Source organism: Mastigoproctus giganteus, chromosome 6 (assembly GCF_048544385.1).
Source record: "Mastigoproctus giganteus isolate SK-2022 chromosome 6, ASM4854438v1, whole genome shotgun sequence".
Classification (NCBI taxonomy): Eukaryota; Metazoa; Arthropoda; class Arachnida; order Uropygi; family Thelyphonidae; genus Mastigoproctus; species Mastigoproctus giganteus.
The window spans coordinates 24,072,557-24,097,677 of record NC_143580.1 but is presented as its reverse complement, the minus strand read 5'-3'; the positions used below and the strand labels follow the sequence as shown (position 1 = coordinate 24,097,677).

At 39.1% G+C, this 25,121-nt stretch overlaps 1 protein-coding gene across 2 annotated transcripts in view; it reads right to left on the bottom strand.

Moving 5' to 3' along the window:
• LOC150084099 (caskin-1-like) overlaps positions 1–25,121 on the bottom strand; it is a 258,960-nt gene that overhangs the window by 58,131 nt on the left and 175,708 nt on the right. The window contains exon 15 of one of the 2 annotated variants that reach the window (XM_090375893.1): positions 23,016–23,183. The exons of the other annotated variant lie outside the window; for it this stretch is intronic. Within the exon in view, the coding sequence (XP_090232019.1) occupies positions 23,016–23,183 (168 nt within the window). The remainder of the gene's footprint in view (positions 1–23,015; positions 23,184–25,121) is intronic. 2 annotated transcript variants of the gene reach the window in all.

Below are 25,121 nucleotides of genomic sequence, written 5' to 3'. Positions count from 1 at the left end.
GGCCGACTGACAATCTCAAAGACATCAACCATATTGACATGTGCCGACGTCGGCGACGAGTGATGGATATTGGTCCCCTGCCACGACATATACGCTGTCAAATCACTTCGAAGCCCGACAGCGGTCCGCCTGTAACTCTCGGAGGCCTCGTCACAACAAAGGACATAAAAACTGTCTTATGACCGCTCACCGGCAGCGTTTTCTCGGGTCATTCTGCGGCTTCGGGAGTAGCTCTTTCCCCCCTCTGTCGCGTGCATCGCTCAATTCATCACACAGACAGACAGATTACGGAAGACGACCGAAAATACGCAGACAGATTTTACTGGAACGGGATGGCGAAAGAAAAATCTAACCCTGGGATTGCGGACGCGTGGAGGATTGCGAAGCCGAAAAAGAAAAAGAAAAAAAAAAATGTTCTGAACAAGAGTTAAAAAAATATCTATGGAAGGTAGCAATCGGTATCACTTAAGTGATGAAACAGTGCTATAAGGAAAAGAGAACGAAGAGGAGGGGAAATGGGGGGGGGGATGTATTTTTGACATTAAGTTCATTATCGGTGTACAAGCTAGGCCCTGAGAAGGAATAAAAGGTGAGAAGGGACAGGGAGAGGGGGGCAAGCGAGAGAGATAAGAAAAAAATCCGAAAAGCAGAGAAACAAAAACTGAAATGGAGGGGAAAACAGAGAAACTGAAAGAAGTAGAAAATAGGGAACGGCTAACAAAAATAAAGATGAAAGCTCAAAAAGAAACAAAACGGAAATCAAGAAGAAACAAAAAAGAAAATAAACAGGAAAAGAATTTAAGATAAACAAACAGTGACAAAATGATGCAAACAAGAAAGAAAAAAAGGGGGAAAAATAAACAAAGAAAAAAATAAAAGGAACAACAAGAAAAATTAGAATGGAGTAAAAACGGTGAAAAAACACAAAATAACACGGATAAATGAAAATAAAAAGAAACAAAAAGAAAAATGAAGAAATAGAAACACAAATAAGGAAATATAACAAGGCGAAAGAAAAAAATACAATTAGATAGATAAAAAAACAGTAACAAAGATAAAGAAAAAAAGACAGAAAATAAGTAGACAAACAAAGAGAAAAATATAAGGAAAAAATAAAAATAAAATTAAATAACAAATGACAAAGAGAAAAGAAAAAATGAAGCAGAAAAGAAAGAAAAACAAGGAGGAAAAATAAACATGGAGAGAAATAAAAGGGACAAGGGAAAAAAATTAACGTGGAGAAAAAAACGAAACACAAGAAAAAGTACAAATAGAAAGATAACAAAAACGGTGAAAAAACACAAAATAACACGGAGAAATGAAAAGAAACAAAAAGAAAAATGAAGAAATAAAAAAGTAGAAAAAAGAAATAAGGAAAATAACGTGAAAGGAAAAATTAAGAGAAGAAAAAAAAAAAGAATTAGGAAGACAAAATAAACTGTGAAAAAAAAAGTAACAAGAAAAAGAAACAAGAGAAAAAATATTAGACAGAAAAACAACAGATAAACGGAAAGAGAAACAAAAAGAAAAACAGAACGGAAAAGCAGAAGACAGAGGAAACAAACGACCAAAGAGAGAGAGAGAGAGAGAGAGAGAGAGAGAGAGAGAGAGAGAGAGAGAGAGAGAGAGGTGAAAATTAAGCACTTCAACCTGAGTAGAGCGCATCATCGCTTGTTGGTTAATTAAAGGCAATTTTAATAGTTAATTGATTAATATTCGTTGGTCAAGTAGCAGTGGTTCGGGAAGTACCACGAAACATCCATTAATCCTTTAAGAAATTAAAGAGGGATTAAGCTCTGCGCAAGTTGAAGCGCGTACTTTCCACTACACTCTATTTACAAATGTCAAAATCTTTGATGTGCACACTAACCATGAAAAAGTTGCAGCACCGGCAACCAGATTGTAAGTTCACTTTGTTCAACTGAATCTACAAAAATCAGGCCTACACTCCCCTCTTTCTGTCCAATTTTATTTCAAAAACCAAGGATTCAATAATGCTTAGGAAATGATTTTTACAGTTAGTGTGGGGCAGGGAAACAGCACATGACCTCTTCGAATCATCGAAGCCCTTCGAGATGCAAGAAATCGCTACAGATATACCTTTCCAACGCGGCGTTAATTCAGAAACTGTCGTCTGCGCTGGCGCATGTCCCTGCAAAAAGGGCCGGCTTATACGTAAAGCTCACCAGCCCGTAGTCACGGTGCAACAAAAATGAAGTCGGGAGACGGCCACGCTGTCGCCATCAATAAACTTCTAAGTACACAAGTTTCCCGGCGATGGTGGTCACGGAGATCTGCGTAGCATTTTTCGCCATAATCCTAGCAGGGGCTTACTTGCTACATCTAGACGGGCAGAGCAGGAGTCCCGTCTAGGTGACGTCGGAAAGCTAACACTTTACGATGTATCTCGTTAAAAGCCGCGAAAATTCCGATGAACTGCGCGTTTTCAATCATCGCGCACGTGCCGGAAACAATACGGCATTTATAGGTGGCAGAAACACCGCCAAAATCTCATTACCCCATAACGGCGTTACGCTGATGAGAATTTCTTAATGAGATCGTCCGATTTCGCTCCATGAATCAACGCCCGAACACTTCCAAGAAGGCTTCGGTGGAAGGGGCCAAAGTGTAAACAATGAAAGATTAAAGAGAAAAGGATAAATATTAAAAGTGCACCGTCAAATATTCCGAGTCCTTTTCGAAAATTATTTTATCTGAAACGCAGTAGACAACGGGGACGTACTTAGCGCCGATATCTAATTAAATTTACGAACTGGCAGCGCAAAAGTTGTTATCTCCTCTGTCATCCTTTTCGATCAGCAATTAATTACGCCCCTAATAGTCACAATTCCCGCGAAATAATTTATGTAAACAAAGCCGCCTAGCAACAAATGATACATTTGTTTGTTTGTTTTTCTCGCGCGCCCCTTTCTGTTGGCGTGGAAAAATTGCATTGTTACGTCGACAGGAAATGACACGCGAGAGCAACTCTCTCGTTTTTATGAATTGGAAATCTACAACTGGCTGTTGCAAGTCTCACGCAAGGCATTCTGCGTTAATTTCGTTTGGCGTATTCGTTTTCTTCGGCATTCTGACATACACTTCCGCCAGTCAAAGCAAAGTGTGAGTAATTTGCGAGTACAATCGCCAGGCGTTTCTCTACGCGCCTGAAAAAGAAATAAATGTCGAAATATTGAGCAAAAACGCTAAAAAATCCCGTCGGGACTCAATGAAATTAGCCAAGGTGGAGTAAGTCACCAGCATGTTAACAAGAATTCCTCAGATATACTTTTAATTCACATGGTTGTCATGGAAACAGCACAAAGCCGAGGCGGGCCAACTTGTTACAAACAATAGGACTAAAGAACAACGTAGGGGGTAGAAACAGCAATAAGAACAGCCATGGCAAATCGTTTCTCCCCCACACTTGGTCAAGGAAGTTTGAAAAGAACGTAAGTCGTGAATATTTTGCTAATTTATTTAAAAAAGGATACCGTATTTTTCGGCATATACGACGCAAATGATGGTTCCAAAAATACGTCCTAAAATTACATTGCGTCCTGTACCAGTAAAGGACAAAACAAAAAAAAATCGCGCGTGTAAGCAACAAAGATGTTTATTTATTTATTTTAACGTGTAATATACACAGCAGACATGCGCCCAGTTAAAATGTACAACAGAGCAGAAAAAAAGATAAAAGAACGTACAAAACATAAAAATAAATAGTACAATAGCACACTTTGTACAAATAAAGTTCATTCAAACGGGAAAAGTCCAATTTATGCTTTTTATGTGAAAACATATTTTACGAAAATGCCACTAGGAAGTGACGTCATTTGAGTGCATTCCATGTCGCATTTTCGTTACCAATCGGTTCATATTTAGTATGAACGACGTAGTTTTATGCTCAGGCCCACTATTTAATCTACCGAATCAACGTTACACTGAGTTAGTGTCATTCAGGAAGTGACGTCATTTTCGTTACCACTCGGTTTTACTTCATTCCGGAATAACGATGTAGCGTTTTATGCTCACGCCCGCTACTTAGTCTACCGAATCAACTGACTGCGTCACAAAGTGACGTAATTTAAGTCATTTCCGTTTCACATTTTTGTGACAAATTGGTTTCACATCAGTCCGAAATTTAGTAGGTACCCCCTAAGGTGTTTTCACATTAATAAACAAATACCTATAGGTATATTTTTCGATTACTATTCGGAGTATGCAACCATAACGATTGTATGGCAACAGAAGATTTCGAATTGATTATCAGTCGAGCACAGCTTTCCCCGTGAGTTATTTCAATCTTACATGGAATAGGTACGTCTTATATGCCGAAAAATACGGTATCAGCATAAGTGCCTTAGGGAGCAAAAGAAGACACTAATGTTGCCATTCCAAGTACAGGAGATAAATCTCTTCGTTAATCCCACCTGACCAGCATGGCCACCTAAAACACGTAAATTTGCTCGCTCCTTCTTTTTTTCTGCTTGGGTAAGTAAAGAAGGGCTACAGCGAGTCTATTATTGGCTCTTCAGATGATCGGGATTTGTCCGAGAGGGGGAGCGTGTAATAAAGAAGAATGGAAATAGATTTCTTCAAGTTTCCCTTAATCGAATTTTCACAAGCTTTCAGAAAACAACAGCGACACCACGCTAACGGCCTTCAGCCAACGATCAATACCTATTTACATCAGCCACTAATAGTTCTGGAAGACGCTGAGGATGGAAGAGTTTTGGGGGAATGGGGGGGTTGAAAATTAGAAAGCAACGCGGGCGGCTTCAATGACTTTTGTCACCCAATAACAGGGCCATTAATGATGTTTTTCTTTATTCCCAAATAGATGCGATTCCTCGTGCAAGTAATGGATTGGAAAGTTGGGTCACGGCGAGCATCTCCAAGAAAGAAAAAAGGGGAAGTCGAAGAAATTTGCTGGCGGTGGAAAATAACGAGACATTACCCAGAGCCCACTTGTATGGAGGAGTGATTTATATATCTGGCTACCGGGAGATTACAGTTTATGACAGAGACACACAATGCGTTTCTCTTGTGACCTCGCTGCGTTCCTTCCAAGAAACACTCGTGGACAATAAAGATAAGGGTTGAGGATTGTCTGTCTCCATTTTACAAAGTCCAGCTGCTCGCTTCACAGAGTTCCAATTGTTTCAAGGTGTTCTAACGGAAGTGTACGTTTTTAGGCTTCTGGGGGTCGTCTACAGAGGGCACAAGAGGTATGCAGTTCTGTGTCCTTAGAGATCCAAGATAGCTTCACATTCACCAGACAGAATTCCTTCCCCCAAGGCCGAAGAAACTTTTAAAAAGTGGCATTGCTATTGACAAATTGAAGCAACCTTCACTTAAATCCTTTTTTTAAATTTTGGCTAACTCTCAACCTTCAAAAAAGTAGGCAGCCAAGAGTCAATTGCTCTTTCACCAAAAGATTTTCAGAAATCTGTCCTACAGTTTGTCTACTTTGGCCAGATCTTCTTGAAGCAGCAGTCCCACCTTGGTATAATCAGCATCCTTAGACATTAAACTAGAAATACCCACATCAATATCATTAATAAATATTAAAAACAGTAAGGGGCCCAACGGCGATCCCTGTGGGACTCCATTCATAACATTGTAAGAAGCGAATTAGTCATTAATAACTATCTCCTAGCACTTAACCAATCACTTATCTATAGTTACTTTCCCCCTAATGCCATGTCCCTCCAATTCGTAGAACAACCTTACATGGAAACCCAAATAAGTGATCAGAATTATTCTTTACATCCAATTTCTTTGTGGTCGTGGTCACCTCATAAGTAGCCACAAAGGTCAACACCGTAAATCTTTCTGGGCTTCTTAGTCGATCGAGTCATAGGAGGAGACGACTGATCTTTCCGGTTTTCTGAAAAGTGTTATTGTAGGAGCACGTTCAGCAGAAGACAAAATTGAGAAAACAGAGGAAATCACTGGTACTTCCAAAGAACCATCTTAGTTCATCAGTTTTGGAGTCATCTGTGCAAATCTTAGTATAAGATTCTTACTTTGCAATTAGTGATTTATGAAACTGTTTTATATTGTTGAGAAAGAGTGGTTTTCCCCCATTTTTGAAGAGACAGCTCATATTCTGGGGGACAGAAAGTCTAAGGAGTGTCGGTGGTACTAATGATGGCTATTTTGGAAAGATCTAGTTGCCCTTTATGAAGTAATGATCAAACATGTATGCCAGTCAATCTGGAGTAAATAGATACCTCCAAGCTGGAAGCATGGATTGACTCCTGATGCCATAATTCAGTAGTTACTGATTTGATTTTTATAATGAAATGGTGGGACTTAACACTGAGCCCTATGGTACATCTTCTTCTTGGATGAAGTCACGAGAAAGATGGATTGAAAGCGGACCTGGAAAGACCATTGCTTTAGAAAGTTCTGTATAAACTTTGGGAGATTGCCCCTTTAGGCCTAATGAGTATGCATTGTACAGAACTCCATAATACCAAGGCATGTCAAAGCTTTCCAATGTCTAAATATACTGTTGCTGAAGGGTTTTAGGGGCATCATGTATATTGTCTGTAAGTTGTGTCGATTTCGTTTTCTGGATGAAAAACCATGCTGGGCTCGCCTGAGACCGACTAACTCAACCACGTTGTGAAAAAAGGGCCATTAAAATTCAAAAGTCATCAACGGGACTCGATGTGAGGAGGACAGCAATCATACCAACTGTGCTACCCACGAGGGTGCCTTCTTGGTATTGTTACTTCGGTGGCTGGAATATTCGATTTATATAAATTAGGGCAGCATTACACTTGGTCACACTAATTCGCTTGGCATCCGGGACTCTGGAAGCCTCGCGCCCCTATTCGAAATCCACCTCTTTCTGTAAATAATTGAAGGATTCGAGTGTGTTGCGTGTCTTGATACTTCTGCAAACATACAATGTCGTATTGCATACTTGATTGACCACGCGTTCAGAATTAAGTACAGTCTGTGTTGACTATGAAGAAGTGGACCATCACTCAAGACAAGAATAAAAAAATAATAATGCCAAAAAAGTGCCAAATCTACGGTGGCCACTTTGAAAACAAGCTTCCAACTAATATTTCATGTTTTAAGAACTGCTTGGCCCGAGTTAGCCATCGCATTGAAAGCTTTTGCTTGGCCAACTGCCATCTCCACTTTGAATTATGTTTACAAGTTGTCCGGGCTCTCAATAAATCTTTTAGTGGATTTGGCAGGACTTTAATTTTAGAGTACAACAACAAACAAGTCTGGAAAATGCAGGTCGAAGATTTGAACTTTCTATTTTTATTTTTTTTTTATTATTAATTTTAAATTTGTTTCTATCAAAATGGCTGGCTGTGTTGGAAGAATTTTCTATCCTCCAAAACCTCTACGCCACCTGGTAGCAGATTTAGTGACAGCGTGTGACGTAAATTTCATCATTTTGGTAGCTGATTTAGCGATATAAAATTTCAGTGCGTGGAGCTCCAACGCCCTCTAGTGGCAACAAAACAAACACACTAAAACTACATTTTTCATTGATTTATAATTTTTGATTATTATTTTTAATTTCAACTTTTGTTTTCATCAAAATGACTGGCTCTGTTGGAAGAATTTTCCATCCTCCAAAAAGCACAGCGCCACCTAGTATCAGATTTAGTGACAACACATCGCTGTAAATTTCATCATTCTGGTAGTTATGGTACGTCGATGTAAATTTCAATGCATGGAGCTCCAACGCCCTCTAGTGACAAGAAAACATTTACTAAAACAGGATATTTTTTATTTATTATTTTTTTATTTGAACTTTATTTCCATCAAAACGGCTGGCTCTGTTGAAAGAATTTGTCCTCCACAGCGCCACCTGGTAGCAGATTTGGTGAAGGCTTGTGACGTAGAGTTCATTTTAGTAGCTGATTTGGCGATATCGATGGAGCTCCAACGCCCTCTAGTGGCAACAAAACATTCACTAAAACAGGATATTTTTTTTATTTTAACTGTTTCCATCAAAATGACTGGCTCGGTAGGAAGAATTTTCCCGTCCTCCAAAAAGAACAGCGCCACCTGGTAGCAGATTAAGTGACAGCACGTTGATGTAAATTTAAAAGTGTGGAGCTCCCTCTAGTGGCAACAAAACATTCACTAAAACAGCATATTTTTTATTTATTATTATTTTTTTAATTTTAACTTAGTTTTCACCAAAATCGTTGGAGCTCTCTCTGTTGGAAGAATTTTCTGTCCTCCAAAAATACAGCGCCACCCAGGGACGTTCAGGGGAAAATCCGAGGGGGGGGAGAAGGGGCATATTCTCCCCAAACATGCGTATAAGGGTATGCATAAGTGTTCCTAGGTTTATCTAGGTTTATCTAAATAAAAACTTAAAAACCTAGTCGTCATGTCCCCTACGATGATACCTAGATACGGTACTAGCGCCACCTGGTAGCATTTAATGATATCACGCCCTCTAGCGGCAACCAAACCTCACTAAAACTGGATATTAAAAAAAAAAAAAACATTTTTTCTGGAGGGTCTTTACGAATGAAATCTAAAACAGGGGTTGGCAGACAACGGATCAATGGCAACTTTTAGCGTTCAATCCCGTTACATTTCTCCAGAGGACAATGAAGCACGTGCTTTACTTTTTGTCAATGTTAGCGTTCAAAAACGGGGTCGTGTGTACATTTTTACTTATTTCCGTCGGCGGATCGTAGCAGCGTCTGTCAGCGATGTCTCTTCGGAGAGCAATCGAGGTTTTAAGTCTTACACGACAATACCCAGTGGAATCCGGAAGATGAATTGTAAGAAATAAGAGGGCAAATCAAGTCGTCTGCTTTCCACTGGATACGTGTGGGGGGGGGGGGGGAAGAATACACGTCTGCCGGCGCCAAAAGACTCCAAAAAATCCACTTAACTTTTTATTTTCACCTTTCCTTAAGAGACGAGTTAATTTAAAATTCCCTTCTGCGCGTGCGCATTACCTAACACACCCAATTCGTATTTCCATTCGGATGGCGACACCGTAACATGATTCAGCAACTTACGAAAGGGAACAGACGTGCCCCCCCCCTATCTTTTTGGTTTATAAAATCAAGAATTATTCTCGACTTCAATGAATTCATCTACGCGTCTGCTGAAATGTTCCAAATGACCTTCAGCTTACTGAAAGATTGACCTTAACCACCCACGGCCTCTCTCTCTCTCTCTCTCTCTCTCGTCCTCCCCCCCCCCTTCAACACCTAATGGAATTCGCGCGAACATCCGCAATCCAACAAAGATCGCGTTACACAATGACGTTGCTTAAAGTCCAATATCAAATACCGCGTTATAAACACGTACACTCATTGACTGGAAGGTTAAGTGGAGTCAGACCTTCAGCAGTATATTAGATTTAACAGATTAAAAAAAATGTTTAAATAAATCGATGAACTAATCAAAAATACAAAAAAAAAAAAAAAGCAAAGAACACGAAGAAACACTTAAATGTAACAAAAATAATCAGTTTCTACTGCTCTGATGAAGAGATTCTACAATTAATCTCGTAACGTAAATATCTGATCTGTACAATATATCGAAATATATAGTAACTTAGTCGATTTAAAAGCTTGAAAATGTGTTTAAATAAATCAATGAAACGAATCACAAATTACCGATCTGGCGCTAGGGCTGCGCAAGTGAGGCACTTGCCACAGGCGCTGATAGATGTGCCACTGTATATATACGCGTATTAAAACGATATGAATTAGGCAACATTACAAGATTTTGCCTCAGGCGCCACAGTAGCGCCAGCATTGACAAATTACATCAAAAGAGGCAAAGCGCGAAACACTTAATCTGATAAAGGGTTATACAATTAATCTCGTAACGTAAATATCGAAAATTAGTCGATTTAAAAAGTTTAAATAAATTAATGACAAATTACATCCAAAGTAACGGGCAAAACACGAGCCATGCTACATAAAAAAAAAAGATAAACACTTAAACCTAGCATACAACAACAACAAACACTCATTTTCTCTCCCTGTGATGAAGGGATTCTACAATTAATCTCGGAACGTAAATATCCCATCTTGCATCTTGTATAGACATTTTATGCCACAAGGTCCGTGAAAAATTTTTAAAATGGGGGTGGTTACTAGAGCTTGAAGCCACTGTTGTATCGCAGAACTCGTCGTATCCGCTTATACTTTATCCGTGACTTCGCCTTCCGGCCATTTTACAAATAAAACACGCAATTTCTGGCCGAAAAGTTCTCCAGCCACCAATCCAGCGTGTGTATCGTACTGAAGGGGGGAAGCACGCGTCACAAATTCACCCTTGCCACATTTAGTCCGCCTGCTCCTCCTAGTGGGATGATTCAATATTCTGTTCACTTCAAGAGATTACTCCCAGAGTACAATCAAATTAACTAGATCGGCACACGAGGCAAGGATATGTACTTGGTGACTCCCCAAGGCAGAAAGATACGCACTCAGCACCACCTACCGTGCATATAGCTGTTAAACAGAGCCTGAACACAACTTAACTTGGCACCCGCAGGTAGTGAATCGATGAAGACAATGCCTGTTCCCTCCCACCCCCTCATTTCGTGGCCCCCTGTGAGTTTTAATTAACGACGATATTCCGCATTAACTCTCCGCGGAGTTTGGGGATGTTCGGAATAGGGCGGACATGCAAAGTAGCTTATTCGAGCGTCCCTTGATGAGAAAACGTGACACGAAGTCAAACGGGCCAAATTGTCGGAGTGGGTGAAAGGTCACGACGAATCGGAAAATATTTCGTTAAAATTTTCCTTCGTCTGTCAGGAGAAGAAGTACTGTAGCTCCTTTAAGGCGGCTCCTTTTGGAAAATATTACTCCCATAATGCCCCGAATTACATATACGAAAACATGGAGACGCATTAAGACATCTGAAGGCGCTTTCCAGGAGAGGCACAAAGGATGCATTGAAAATCTCCATTACGAAAATGGCAGGAGTATAAATAGGGGATGTGACATCCGGCCAAACGAAGATAAGGCGCAGGCAAGTGCAGAAAGGGTTAAAAGCCACAAGTTCAATCAATCGAATCCCACAATGACGGAAGTGCTTTAGTATTCCGTCATGCGTGGAGCGAACGATGATAAATCAAACAGAACCCGGATGTACTCTCTTAATTCATACAACCAATCATAATATTCAAATGATGAGTATAAATCCAAAATTAACTCGAGAAGGAAATCGATAACTGGTTAGCGTGTCATCTATCCATTTTTGCAGGCAGTTGACTTTTTTTTTTTTGACCTCGTGTACCAATCATCTCACTGAAGGTAGATCTTCCTTGTGATGCGCATAAAGGCCAATCGCTCATTTGTGAAGTTTTATCTTCGCTTCCCGGCCATTACCCAAGAACTGAGTTGCCACCTTTAAGAATCCCAAGTCTTATCCTAATAGCCTCGCCACCAGAATGATTTCAGAGGCTTCTTAATGGCGAGTTCCTTTTGCTTTATTCGCTTTCATCTCGGAGTTGAGAATTTTGGAGATCTACTGATGCAGAAGATACAGAAGAGCACATTGGAAAGGGAGGGATATTCCCTTCCTGAACGAGATATTTTTAATGAACCCACGATTTTAAGGGGCTCGAAAATCCCGGAAGAGGCACTTCGTTATTAATATTTTTTTAAAGAAAAATGTAGTTTGTCTCTTACGTCTTTAAAAACTAATGGAAGAAAGTGGAAGAAATATGGGGGAAGGCGAAATGGTAAAGGAAAACGAAAAGAAAGAAAAATTAAGAATAAAGAAAACCTGAAAAGAAATAAAAATTTAAAAAAAAAGGAAACACGAAAAGAAAGAAAATTAAGAAAAAGAGAAATATAAAAAGAAAGAAAAATGAAGAAAAAAGGAAACCAAAAAGAACGAAAAATTAAGAAAAAAGGAAACACAAAGGGAAAGAAAAATTAGGAATCGAAGAAACATGAAAAAAAAATTAAGTAAAAAAAGGAAACAAAAATAAAGAAAAATTAGGAATAAAGGAAACGAAAAAAAAGAATATAGGAAACCCGAAAAGAAATAAAAATTAGGAATAAAAGAAAATTAAGAAAAAAGGAAATAGGAAAAGAAACAAAAATTAAGAATAAAGGAAACATGAAAAGAAAGAAAATTTTAAAAAAGGAAACACGAAAAGAAAAATTAAAAAAAAAAAGGAAATAGCAAAAGAATGAAGGAAACCTGAAAAAAATCGAAAAATTAAGAAAAAAGGAAATAGGAAAAGAAACAAAAATTAAGAATAAAGGAAACATGAAAAATTAAGAAAAAAGGAAACACGAAAAGAAAGAAAAAAGGAAACAAAAATAAAGAAAAATTAGGAATAAAGGAAACCCGAAAAGAAACAAAAATAAAGAAAAAAGGAAACACGAAAAGAAAGAAAAATTAAGAATAAAGAAAACCTGAAAAGAAATAAAAATTAAAAAAAAAGGAAACACGAAAAGAAAGAAAATTAAGAAAAAGAGAAATATAAAAAGAAAGAAAAATTAAGAAAAAAGGAAACACAAAGAGAAAGAAAAATTAGGAATCGAAGAAACATGAAAAAAAAATTAAGAAAAAAAAGGAAACAAAAATAAAGAAAAATTAGGAATAAAGGAAACGAAAAAAAAAAGAATATAGGAAACCCGAAAAGAAATAAAAATTAGGAATAAAAGAAAATTAAGAAAAAAGGAAATAGGAAAAGAAACAAAAATTAAGAATAAAGGAAACATGAAAAGAAAGAAAATTTTAAAAAAGGAAAAGAAACAAAAATTAAGAATAAAGGAAACATGAAAAGAAAGAAAATTTTAAAAAAGGAAACACGAAAAGAAAAATTAAAAAAAAAAAAGAAATAGCAAAAGAATGAAGGAAACCTGAAAAAAATCGAAAAATTAAGAAAAAAGGAAATAGGAAAAGAAACAAAAATTAAGAATAAAGGAAACATGAAAAGAAAGAAAATTTTAAAAAAGGAAACATGAAAAGAAAGAAAATTTTAAAAAAGGAAACACGAAAAGAAAAATTAAAAAAAAAAAAAAGGAAATAGCAAAAGAATGAAGGAAACCTGAAAAAAATCGAAAAATTAAGAAAAAAGGAAACAGGAAAAGAAACAAAAATTAAGAATAAAGGAAACATGAAAAATTAAGAAAAAAGGAAACACGAAAAGAAAGAAAAAAGGAAACAAAAATAAAGAAAAATTAGGAATAAAGGAAACCCGAAAAGAAACAAAAATAAAGAAAAAAGGAAACACGAAAAGAAAGAAAAAAGGAAATCCGAAAATAAAGAAAAATTAGGAATAAAGGAAACACGTAAAGAAAAAAAATTAAGGGAAACCTAAAAAAACAGAATAATTAACAAAAAAAAAAAAAAAAAAGAGGCGCCTCCGTAGCCAGGAGCAGCAGTGCGTAGCGCACGCTTCTTGATTAGACCAGGGTTCGAGCCTGTGACCACCAAATACGGAAAGGTCAGGGAATGATCACCGCATATCCCCCTAATGCTCCTAAAAACCGAATAACAACAACAAAAAAAAAAAAAAAACAAGAAAGCGACAGAGGGAAAATAAGTGTGAAAAAGAAAGAAAGAAATAAAACAAGAAATATGGATAAATAGAAATAATAAAGTAAGAAAAATTGGTAGTAAAGTAAAACAAGAAAGCGGGAAACCAGAGCAAAGGGGAGAAATAGAGCACTAAAAAGGGAAATACAAAAAAAAAAAAAAAAAAACGAAACAAAGCAAGAAATTTAAAAAAGGGCACAAAAACTGCATAATAAGGGAAAAGCAAAAAAAAAAAAAAAGAATAAAGGAAATAAATAAAAAGAAAAAGGAAATGCAAAAAAAGCAAATCTTCAAAGACGTCTAACCTTATCCAAAACATCTTAATAAATCCTTGAATAGCAAAGTCGCAAAGTAATTAACAGTCGGCCAACTTCCCTCCAACGGTCTGTAATTCCTTAAATGGACAGACGATGTCGGAGTTGCTGTTGAATGACGGAAACACAAACACACTTCAGCCCGACACGTCCTAAGTCGCACGCTGATAAAGGCCACCCACCTGTTATCGACAAGTCGCAAATCCCCAGCACCGTTACGAATGCATTCGTGGTTAAATTCCTCCATTTCTTCCCGATGCCTACGGACAGCTCAAATAATGCGCCATCTGGCGTGCGCTGCTCGAATCATTCCAGAAGAAAAGCACGTGCGAAACGCGACGCAATTTTTTTTTTATTCGTATTTCTTTTTTTATGGTTCCGACTAATCGCGATATTAATTCAGCAACTGAGCGTCGGCAGTTCTAATGCCGATAGTCTCGGCGTCAAAGGGATCGTCCACGAGCGCGAGATGAGTAAGCCAGACGCCCCTACTAATATGTCTGCAGGTTTTGAATCACAGGAGACTCGTAGTCTCGTGCGATTCAAAATGGCAAAAGTAGGAAGCGTCGCCTACTTAAGGAGGAGCCGCATTCGAAGGCATTGACCCCAATAAGCCCCCATTACGAGGAACACAAACACACCGGAGCGGCACTTAACCAATTCCTGACGATCGCCAACTTTTAAGAGTTCCCTATTATTGCAAAAGACGCTTCAAAAACTCTTAAAAAAACCCTGCCGATGTACATTTAATCGATCAAGGACCAGTTACGAAAGGGATGTTCGCAGTTGTAAGGTGGTCGCATGAAACCCGCCATCCATCTTCTTTTAGGTTGGAGTAACACTGAATCCAATAAAGGCGAAATTGAGATTGTTCAAATGGTCAATTAAGCCTACAATGGGAGAAATCGAAGCAATCAGTAGGAGATAGAAAAAGATTCGCTTTGAAGAACCCCCCTTCCTCCCCCACAGGGCCTTCAGTGTTCACTTTTCTTCTGTTTACACCCAAACCCCTTTAAAAGCTCAACAAGAACTTTCAGAAAGCCGGAAATTGCGTCATACCTCTTGTTCCAATTGTATCCGGTGTACCAGAGTAAGTCAAAATCAAGAGATCTAATAAGCTTAAAAGCGAGAGGAGTGTTGCCCTCCCCTGCAGTGTATTGTTGTCGACATTAATTTCCTACCCCCTGTAGAGTCTTCTCCGTCCAAATGGCTTCGTACTCTGACAAGCTCCATCAAGCCACCATCAATGCGCACGCCACTTTCATTCGCTAAAAGGCCAATGTGTCCACCTCATCCAAAGCACTCCAAGTCTTTTCTAAATAAAATTTATCTTCTTCGACCATTTTAAAAACTTTGTACCCATAGCCAGCAAAGCTTTGATTGTATCCTCTTGAAGATGCAGTGGAAGACTATCCCTCCCCCAACGCAACCACTCTTTTCTAGGAAAGAACTTTCCAGACTCGCTCCCAAATCAGATTTGTTCTGAATCTAACAGAAAAACCTGCTAAACTCTCTCCGGTCGTTGCACGATTCCCTAATATCCCCCCCTCGTCCCTCCAATGTAAGGTTTACGATGACCGCCCTGTTTTTCTGTTCCATTTATGCAGTATTCCACGCTCTGTCTTGCCCTAGACAATTAGGTCAGAAAAACAGACAGATCTGTAACCGTGTTATAGAAAGGGGGGGTGAGAAGCCCAAGTGGGTCCGGGAACTTAAAAAAATATAAATAAATTAGGAAAATGAGAGAGATAAAAAGGATACCTAGTTCGCTGTACGATTAAAAAAAATCGTTTGGTTAATATTTAAACAACAAAGTAAATAATCCATTAAATAATAAAAATAGTCTGATAATATTAAATAATAAAAATAATAAATCGTTCGGTATATATTAGACAATTAAAAAGTCGTTTGGTAAATATCAAACAATTAAAAAAACATCGTCTGGAAAATATTAAACAATTAAAAAAAACTCGTCTGGTAAATAAATAAACAATTAAAAAAAGTCGTCTGGTTAATATTAAACAATTAAAAAATATATCGTCTGCTAAATATTAAACAATTAAAAAAATATCGTCTGCTATATATTAAACAATTTTAAAAAGTCGTCTGGTAAACATTAGTTTACCAGACGGTAAATAATAATAAAAAAAGTCGTTTGGTAAATAATAATGGAAACGGTGATTTAACGGTGGGCAGGTAGGCCTAAAAACTAAAAGGATCTGTACAAACATTACCTTGTATTGGGCCATCCAGTGAGGGGCATCCAAAATATGTCGTACCCCACGAGACATGACGTTAAACGTTACATCCACGTGCTTTAGTACACGGCCAAAGAAGAAAAGGAGCCCTGTGGGGGAAGGTTAAACCAAAGATGGTCACTCACAGATCATCGGCTGCACTTCTTTTCCCACAACTGGTTCGGATGCTCACAGCTGTTGTGTTTACATCACCGGGGAGTTGCGACACCCCACTGTAAGACGGCAGACGTAATATCTCCCACTACTTCTCACTCGGGGTTTCATCTGTTGCCGACATGTGGTCCAGGGCTGGAGTGAAGAAATGCCAAGCAAAATCCAAATAACGTGGGTTAATGTGAAGTGGGGGGGGCGACACGTGTACCTCTCCGAGTGCGGTATGAATAATCCACAGCTACCAAACCACGCTCGCGTCCTGTTCCGCCAAGCGAGCGTCCACTGACTAGATGGCAAAAGGCACGTCGCTCGGCTTCGAAAACGCTGTGTTAACTCGAAGGGCGGCGGAGGATCGCTCCGATTGGCTGCAGCGTTCAGAGCAACCAGAGTCGGCGCAACAACTGTACCGCTCGCCCTCCAAATAGCTTAATAAAAAGCAAGCGACCGTCTGTGGGTCCGAGGAAGTTGGCACTTAAGAAGTCGATAACCAGAATGACCAGGCTTGCCCCAAATCGGCCTTGTTGATTACGTCATTCCACCCACAGCACGTAGCCGGAAGTGTAAAGTAGCGGAGAGGATGCCTGGAAACGCACGCACTCTCTCTCCTCTCTGTCCTCCCCACTTGAAGTTAAAAATAAGTTATAATCACTTTCGCACTAGTTAGTAGCTCATCAGCGTGAATTTTAAATCAATCACAGGTCCAAGTGTACAACCACATTCTTAGAGTCGTCAACAATACAAAAAAGACAAAAGATTATCCCATATTACACCTCCAAAGTCAGCCCCCTTATGTTCCCTCAACTGATATCCAGTACAAACGGAACTTGCTGCCCGTCTAATTAACTGCAGCTGACACAGAAACGAACGAGGCTCCCTAAGGGTTAGAAAATATTAAATTACACGTCCCTCTGTCCCCTCCAAAATACAGCCCCCCCTGTCAGAACTTCCCAGAAGAACTACAAATCTATCTTCTTCAAATAACTACTAAGTGCACTTAAAAGACAGACAGTGATGAATTTATCCACCAGGTGGCGCTTGTACGATTCCTGTATACCCTCAAGAGAAGCGGTGTGGGTGAATATTTTCAAACAAACCGACCGTGTATTCTATCGACTCAGCAAACACGGCGGTCATTAGGTACCAAGGGTTACGAAAGAGAGAGATTAAAACAATTCGCTCATATTTTAAAGTGGATAGTGCAAGTTCCTTTCACAGTATCTCTCTCGTTTGGAGAGCCCTAAATCATTCCTTCATCCCTTGAAAGATCTATTGATCTCGAATTCGCTATATCATCCAGCGTCTGCGAGTGACTGCTAAAAAAAAAAAAAAAAAAAAGCGGACATTATTACCTATCCTCTGACTTCCGACACAGACGCCAAAAAGCAGAAGATAGACAAACACAAACGCTGGCAACATCCTAACTCACCAGTATCTGAAGACCAGACTTTTCGCCCTCAGACGCTGGCTTGTTGTTATCTTAACGGGGTACGTATAAGAGAGAAGAGATACTGCGCACAATTTTCACCTCCCGTAACATCATACGATGAATAAGTGATAGCAGACGATACATAAAAGTAAATTTACTGCAGCAGACTTCCTATTCCCAAAATATATTTCCGGCATTAAAAGCAATAAATAGGCATTTCAAATAAATAAACGACTCTTTTTATATACCAACTATACACGTCAAAGAAGTTTTGCCTGTAGGTGGCGCCACTTGTGCACACTTTAAAATGAAAATTTTCACGCAACAGAATATCATAACGGCAGAAAGTAAAAATAAGTGCTTTGTACCGGAAATGAAACGAACGCCACTTCCTGTTTAAACCGGAAATGAAACGTCACTTCCCATTGAAATCGGAAGTAAAAAGAAGTACACTTCCTGTACAGACTGGAAGCATCTTTCATGGTGAAAGTACCATGGTAGAAAAAAGGAAGTCAAAAATTGGTTCTGAAACTGTACTTCCGGAATAAACCTGAAGTAGAGTTGTGTATTGATATAATCACACCAAATATTTTATTCAAGTGCGGATGTTCACATTTGGGTAGGTGGCTCTGAACCGGAAATAAACCACACCTGTAAACCACTTCTGGTTTAACCGGATGTACCTTTAAGATGAAACCACCATGTTGTTTATATCTAACAGAAAAAAATTTTCAAGTGAACCAGACTTCAAAACTGAACAGGGCTTCTTGGAAGGAACTCTTTAACCTTAATAACAGCTGTGTGTCTTAAGTGGAATTCTAAGAACCCAGGCGAGCTCAGATCACCAGATTACAACGAACGCCAAGGCAAGGAGGGAGGGTCTTAAAATATTTATTTTAATGTACAGATTACAGTGTTTGCTATCAGTAAAACGCAAAACAAAATTCCAGAAAAATTTTGGTTTTGTATTTACAAAAGATGCTTAGTTTTATATATAAACGTATCCGCATTCTTTTGCCACCAGGTGTCGCCTTCAGAGATAAAATACATTGGATCAAAAAAGATAAAAGCTCGTGCTATTCGTAAAATATGCAAGCGATGTCAAAGTAACTGTAACCTATAATATCGCTTGAAGTCACGTGATTTCCGGTTGAAGGAATGCGCTTCAAAAATATTCCTATAAACTCGACAAGGATCTTACTGTTGATGCGCGACATAGACTGAAGAAATCACTTTAATAATATTTATTTCTTCTCTGGGGGGGAGGGTAACGCACAATGAACGGCCCCAAAGGAATCCGGTACAAAGCGGAAATCCACCTCGTAAATCCCACCAATTTATCACTTTGTACCTGATAAGAAATGCCTAACGGTACCAATTAATAGCTAATTATTCCTGCGTCATTAGTACGATCTAATAAACGTAAGCATCCACTTCCTGTGCACTAATGAGAGAAGAAAAATTAAGTCCTCAGAGATTTCTTAGATAAAAGTGCACGCCGTCTGAGAGCAGACAATTATCTCTGGCATTCCTCAAGATACACTTCTTCCAAACCATATCAAAAAGTTTCATTCCAACTTGGTGCTCAAAATCACACATCCCCTGTCGAAGAACCCTCAAGATTCCCTAAAATTTCTAAAATAAAAAAGGAAAAACCCTTAATGTTTTTAAAAAATCGCTTCCGGTTTAAAACGGAAACTGCGTAATAAATCCGGAAATTGAGTACAAAATAATAAAAAGCCACTTCCGGTTCGAAGGGGAAACTGCGTAATAAATCCAGAAATAGCAGGAAATCCAAATAATATCTCAAATCAGTATCGCTAGAGATGACATTAAAGCCGCTGTGAATAGCCTCAGGAATAAAGCCACAATTGGGCCTGATAAATTCCCGCTCTTCATGATTAAGATCAGCAGTGTATACATCATAGATCTGCTCCTTCACATTTTCCACAAAATTTTAAGTGAAAACCACTTTCCGAAGATATGGAATACGTATTTCGTTAAACCTGTTCCCAAAAATAACAATCCTAAATCCGCCAAAGACTACAGGCCTATTGCAATTGGATGTTCGTTTCAAAAAATATTTGAGAAATCCATTTTAAATACCATCAACCATCACTGCTTTGGGCATAGACCGGAGTACCTTCATTCAGTGATCCCACAAAGGTCTACTACCACCAATCTCATGGAGACTCTATTTCGAATCCAACACGCCCTTAACTTCAGACAGCAATTAGACATTGTCTTCCTAGACGTTGCATCCGCTTTCGACAGTATATCCATCTCGGCTATTACTATCATCTTGGAGGAATATTTCCATATAACTGGGCACGTATTAGCTATAATAACGAGTTCTTTGAGAGAGAGACACATCACTGCCATAAATGTAACTTCCAAAGAGACCTTCCAAGTCAACAGGGGAGTCCCACAAGGTGGTGTCCTCTCTGCTACTCTCTTCGCAACAGCACTGCATCCCTTCCTGACCCAAAATCAAAAGCAATTTGTCGTATATGCAGACGACTTGAAATATTTCGTCACCTCGAATGACCAAAACACATCTTTACAATGCAACAACGAAGCAAACTCCAAAATCGCCGAGTTGCAAGAATACCTTAATTGCATGGGGCTCCGACTAAATGAACACAAGACAGCCCAAATGGTTTTCACCAACAAGGTATTAAAAAACCACATATCAATACGCGTAAATGGCAGTGTGGTCAAAAAAGTCAGGACACATATTGATCTTGGTCTGAAATGGGACGAAAACCTAAACTTCACACCCCATTTCGGACATGTAAAGAAGAAAACTTACGCAGCGCTATGGACCTCCAGACAAGAACTAGTAGGTATCAGGAACCCTGACCTTGTTAAACAATATATTTTAAGATGCGTCATCCCCATCCCTCTCTACGCATCTCAGATTTGGTCTTCTGCCCCAGATGCTACCATCAAGGCTTTCCTGGGTTTAGAGTACTGGATGCTGAGATGGTTAAACAGGATCACTACGAAGCCATTTACAATCTCAAGAACCATTTTATATGCCAACTTGGATGTCACGCCTTGGTCTCACATTATTGTCACCAAGAACATCCTCACGCTTGCAAAACTACTGACCGGAAGAGTCGACTCGCCGAAAACTGACCACCTGCTGACTCGGCCTAGCATGACGCAAAGGTGGGCGAATAGAACAACATCCCTTCCAATCAGTAGCGCGCTCACACAGCTGGAAAGCCTTCGGCGATTTTTTCCTTTGAACACCATTAAGATGTTCAACGATCTTCAAGCAGACCCAGAAAGGCTTTGCGCAGAGAAGAGATACAGGACCGAAGTGTTTCAAAAGGCATTACTCCACCTATAAATGTTGAGTGATGCCGACAGAGGGCAACAAAAGAGAATGCAAGAAATGAAGAAAATGAACTGGTCGGGACTGTTTTTGCTCCTGTTATGTTTATATTGGACGTCTTGTCTTTCTGTGAACTCGCTGTAAATAGTGCTGTAGATGTGAACATTCTCTAATTCCTTGTAAAATTGTAAATTATGCTTGTGCTCTCTTTCTATCTGCCTGTCATGTAAAATAAGGCAATGATGTGTATAATATAAATAATTAGACAATGTATGATTTAGAAAATGTATAATTTAGACATTGTATAATTTGTATAATTTATAAAGACTGATTTGTATAAATTATAAATAGATAATTATGTATATAAATTATATTTGTATATATGAATGTGCACCCCCTGGTTAATAGCTGTAAGCGGGTGTCTCTTAGGAGAAAATAAAGATAATAATAATAATAAAAAATAATAAAGAGCCACTTCCGGTTCGAAGGGGAACTGTAATAAATCCAGAAATAGTAGGAAATCCAAAATAATAAAAAGCCACTTCCGGTTTGAAGGGGGAACTGCATAATAAATACGGAAATAGAGTTCAAAATAATAAAAATCCACTTCCGATTTGAAGGGGGAACTGCGCAATAAATCCGGAAATAGATTTTGTACTCTTACATCCACTTTCATAAACTCCCCATCAAGCTAATTCATGTATAAATGTATCCCTTTGAGACCCAATCTGCACCAGACCCCTTTTGAACATTTTCAAGATCACCTGTCTCCATAACCAGATCAAAGAAACCCCAGAAAAGCTTACAGTATTTATTTGATACCAAGAAACTTATGTTCATACCAAGTGATATCTTACATCTGCATAACATACGTTTCGGTAATTGTGACGTCAACTGCAACTAATTTTTTGACCAGTGACTATACACAAAGTAAAAAAAAAAATGCAAGCATGTATTACATTTGTGTATTTGATTACACACAAAGTAAAAATAAGTAAACGTATTATATTTGTGTATTTGATATTACAGTAATGGTGGAAAGCCACTTCCGGTTCAAAAACGGAAGTTGCGTCATAAACATGGAAATAGCGTTGGTATTCGTTCGCCCTGTTTATACGTTACATCTCTTACACAATGTTACGTAGCGCCGATACGGAATTACTAGCTATTCATCACCATTCGCAACACCCGGTGGGTTTCATTAAAACCCCCCAGCGGGTTTGTTTAAGCATCCACGGATCCAAGGCGTGTTTTCCGCTTTAAGGAATATTCCCCGTTATTCTTAACACTTGTTCGTGACACTTATCTACACACATAGTACGGCCCGGCGTCTGGCGATGAAGGCGTGTAGCGGCGATTTATAAGGCGGACGCGAACTATGTTAGCTTGCAAGGTCACACCACCCCTTGACAACCGGATTCGAAACGGCTTAAGAGCCTGTGACAGCGCTCGCAAGATCAAGTTCCATATTTGAGGGAAAAAATTGTTAGATGCCAATTAAAGTATTTCCGGTAGAGGTCGCTAGTGTAGCACACCCCACTGTGAGAAGCACGCGACGTACACGTATGAATATCGTTACTACTCTCCGATATGAATTTCGAACAGCAAATGCCAACAGATAATGAAGCGTTATCTCCATAGGAATTCACAGTTCCCCCACGTGCAATTCCTATACTCACAGTATCTTATCTCCGGCCCTACGAAAAACAAAACTGCCGAGTCAAAGATACAATCTTTTTTTTTTTTTCCTTCGTCACGGGGATGATTTTTATTGTTTTTATTTTGTTTTGTTTATCAGTTGCGATACCGTTTTACGGATGGAAAATAGCAAAGAAAAAATAAATAAATAAATGAAATTAAACAAAAAAAAGGAGTAAAAGTAACAAAGTTTTTTGTTTGTGAACACAAAAGAAATGATTTTTTTTTAGATATTTAATATCAGAAATTAACTAGAAATCCAGGATGTAGAAAACAGCGCCACCTACCTGCACTCCGTGAAGTATCATTTCGGCTACGTTAACCCCGAGTGTAGTTGGTACGCTGTCTTCCAAACGGTCCACACTACCAAGACTGGAACTGGAACTGTGGTAGCTATGGCGATGAGAAGAATTTGCTGATTCATAACTCTGCAAGGATAATCGATGTTGGCCAGTCTGTGGTTTAAAAAAAAAAAAGAAAGAAAAATCGGAAAAAGAAAACAAAATGGCGCATATGACAGACAAAACAGCTGAAATGGAAAACATTACACTAACAAAAAAAAAAAAAAAAAATCGATATTGTTGCTAGATTTCTAAATCACGTGAGGAAATTAACAATACTTAGTCACCAGACTACTAAAAATAGAAAACAATAAAATAAATAGTCGTTTGGTGTTCGGATCACGTGAATAAATGAACAACAATGTACTTTTCCCCAACCAAGCAGTTGGCTAAGAGCCAATTCTTGTTATTTACATGACAATATTATATTATGACGTAATTTTGCAGGAATCACGCGGTAGGAGAGCTTGCAGAAGATCAAAAAGAGATGTAATTTTCTTATTTAGGCTTAGCGTAGATGCATATTAACATAGGCTATCTCTGGCATTGAAAACGGATTAGGAACAAACGCCCCTGGAAGACGTTTGATAGAATTATGGAATCTGAGGAAAGCGCACGTGCATCTTTCTCCTTTGACAGCTCGGGGGTGCCCACGGTGATTAGAAAGGTGGTCACATGCGCCAGCCTAGGCACAAACTAATAGTGTCATGGCTGACAAATCCAGGCCTGCAGCTATTAATAGACGCCAACATCCCTTTGCGAGTTATTGGATGTTAGCATCCCTTATGTATATTAATGGAAGCCCCTTTTACAAGAGAGGTGTCGCTTCGGCGCGTCCGCACAGCGAACCGACGGCCGGATTGGGTTCATTTTCCAAAGGCATGAAGCGAAAAATATGTTTCGTAAGAAGATTACTGCCGGAGCTCTCTAAGTGATCTGCGATGTCTTGTAAACCGTGCCGGCCCTATCATTACGAGCCAATAACCACCAAATGTGCACTGCAAGTCATCAAAGTTTTGTTATCTATCCCTAAAACAACTACTTCCAAACGAACTCGCAAATTGTACTATAATATATTATATGGTGACTATGCCAGGTCAAGATACCCGACCCTTAAAATAATACGAATATCTGAGTAAGCAATTTTTTCCCCCAAAAATAAATATTGCTTACTACAAATATCGGCTTCCGATGCACGTGCTGCTTAGTAAGACTTCCAGCGTTCTCTCTCTCTCTCAACTCTTGATATTTATGAGTGTGGTGAGTAATGAAGAGAAAATAGTTCGCCCCCCTGTGGAAATAAAATTTGCTTTCTACAACTCAAGTCTCATTTTGGTAAACAAAGCTGTAAATAGCTGACGCAGTTCAGGAGACTCTCAGAGACAAATTTTAACTGCAGCACCACCTTGAAGGTGGTTGACAGTAAGAACAAACACCGAAAGGGTCGGCTCTACAGGTCAGCGCTTCCAAGGCAAGCATCATTACGGCAGCGTTGGGAGCAATAAATAGCCTTCTTTCCCTCCCCCCCCAAATGAATTGGTGTTTACGCTAGCTTCGTTCGGCATCCGCATAAACTAGCAACTCCATTTCCTAAGTAAAAACGGCTTCCAATCTAATTACGGCCCGGCTAGCGTCTACCTCGCGTGCCAAATGTCGGATATCCTCGGTGGACGACAAACGTAACTCTCTTTTGGACAAAATAATGAAGGCTTGCGGAGGGATGCTCGCTATTTCTTCTGAAAAAAGGGGTTTGTTGGGAAGGGGGAGCAGACAAATGTCCGTAAGGTGGCGCTCCTGTAGCCGCGCAGAGCGTGAGTCATCTTCTTGGGAGACGGAATGAAAGCAGTAGTCCGACTTCATCTCCATTGTTAGCAGCGTCTTCTACGGGAGTCAATGGCGGGCATGTGACATATTTGGGTCTCGCCGAAGATAGTCGGCGATAGGACGGAGAAATAATGGCGTCAACATCCGCTGCGACGGAAAAATCTACCGAGTTACTTGAAGGGCCGTTAATCACAGATGTAATCATTCGTCATTATTCCGGGCGACTGG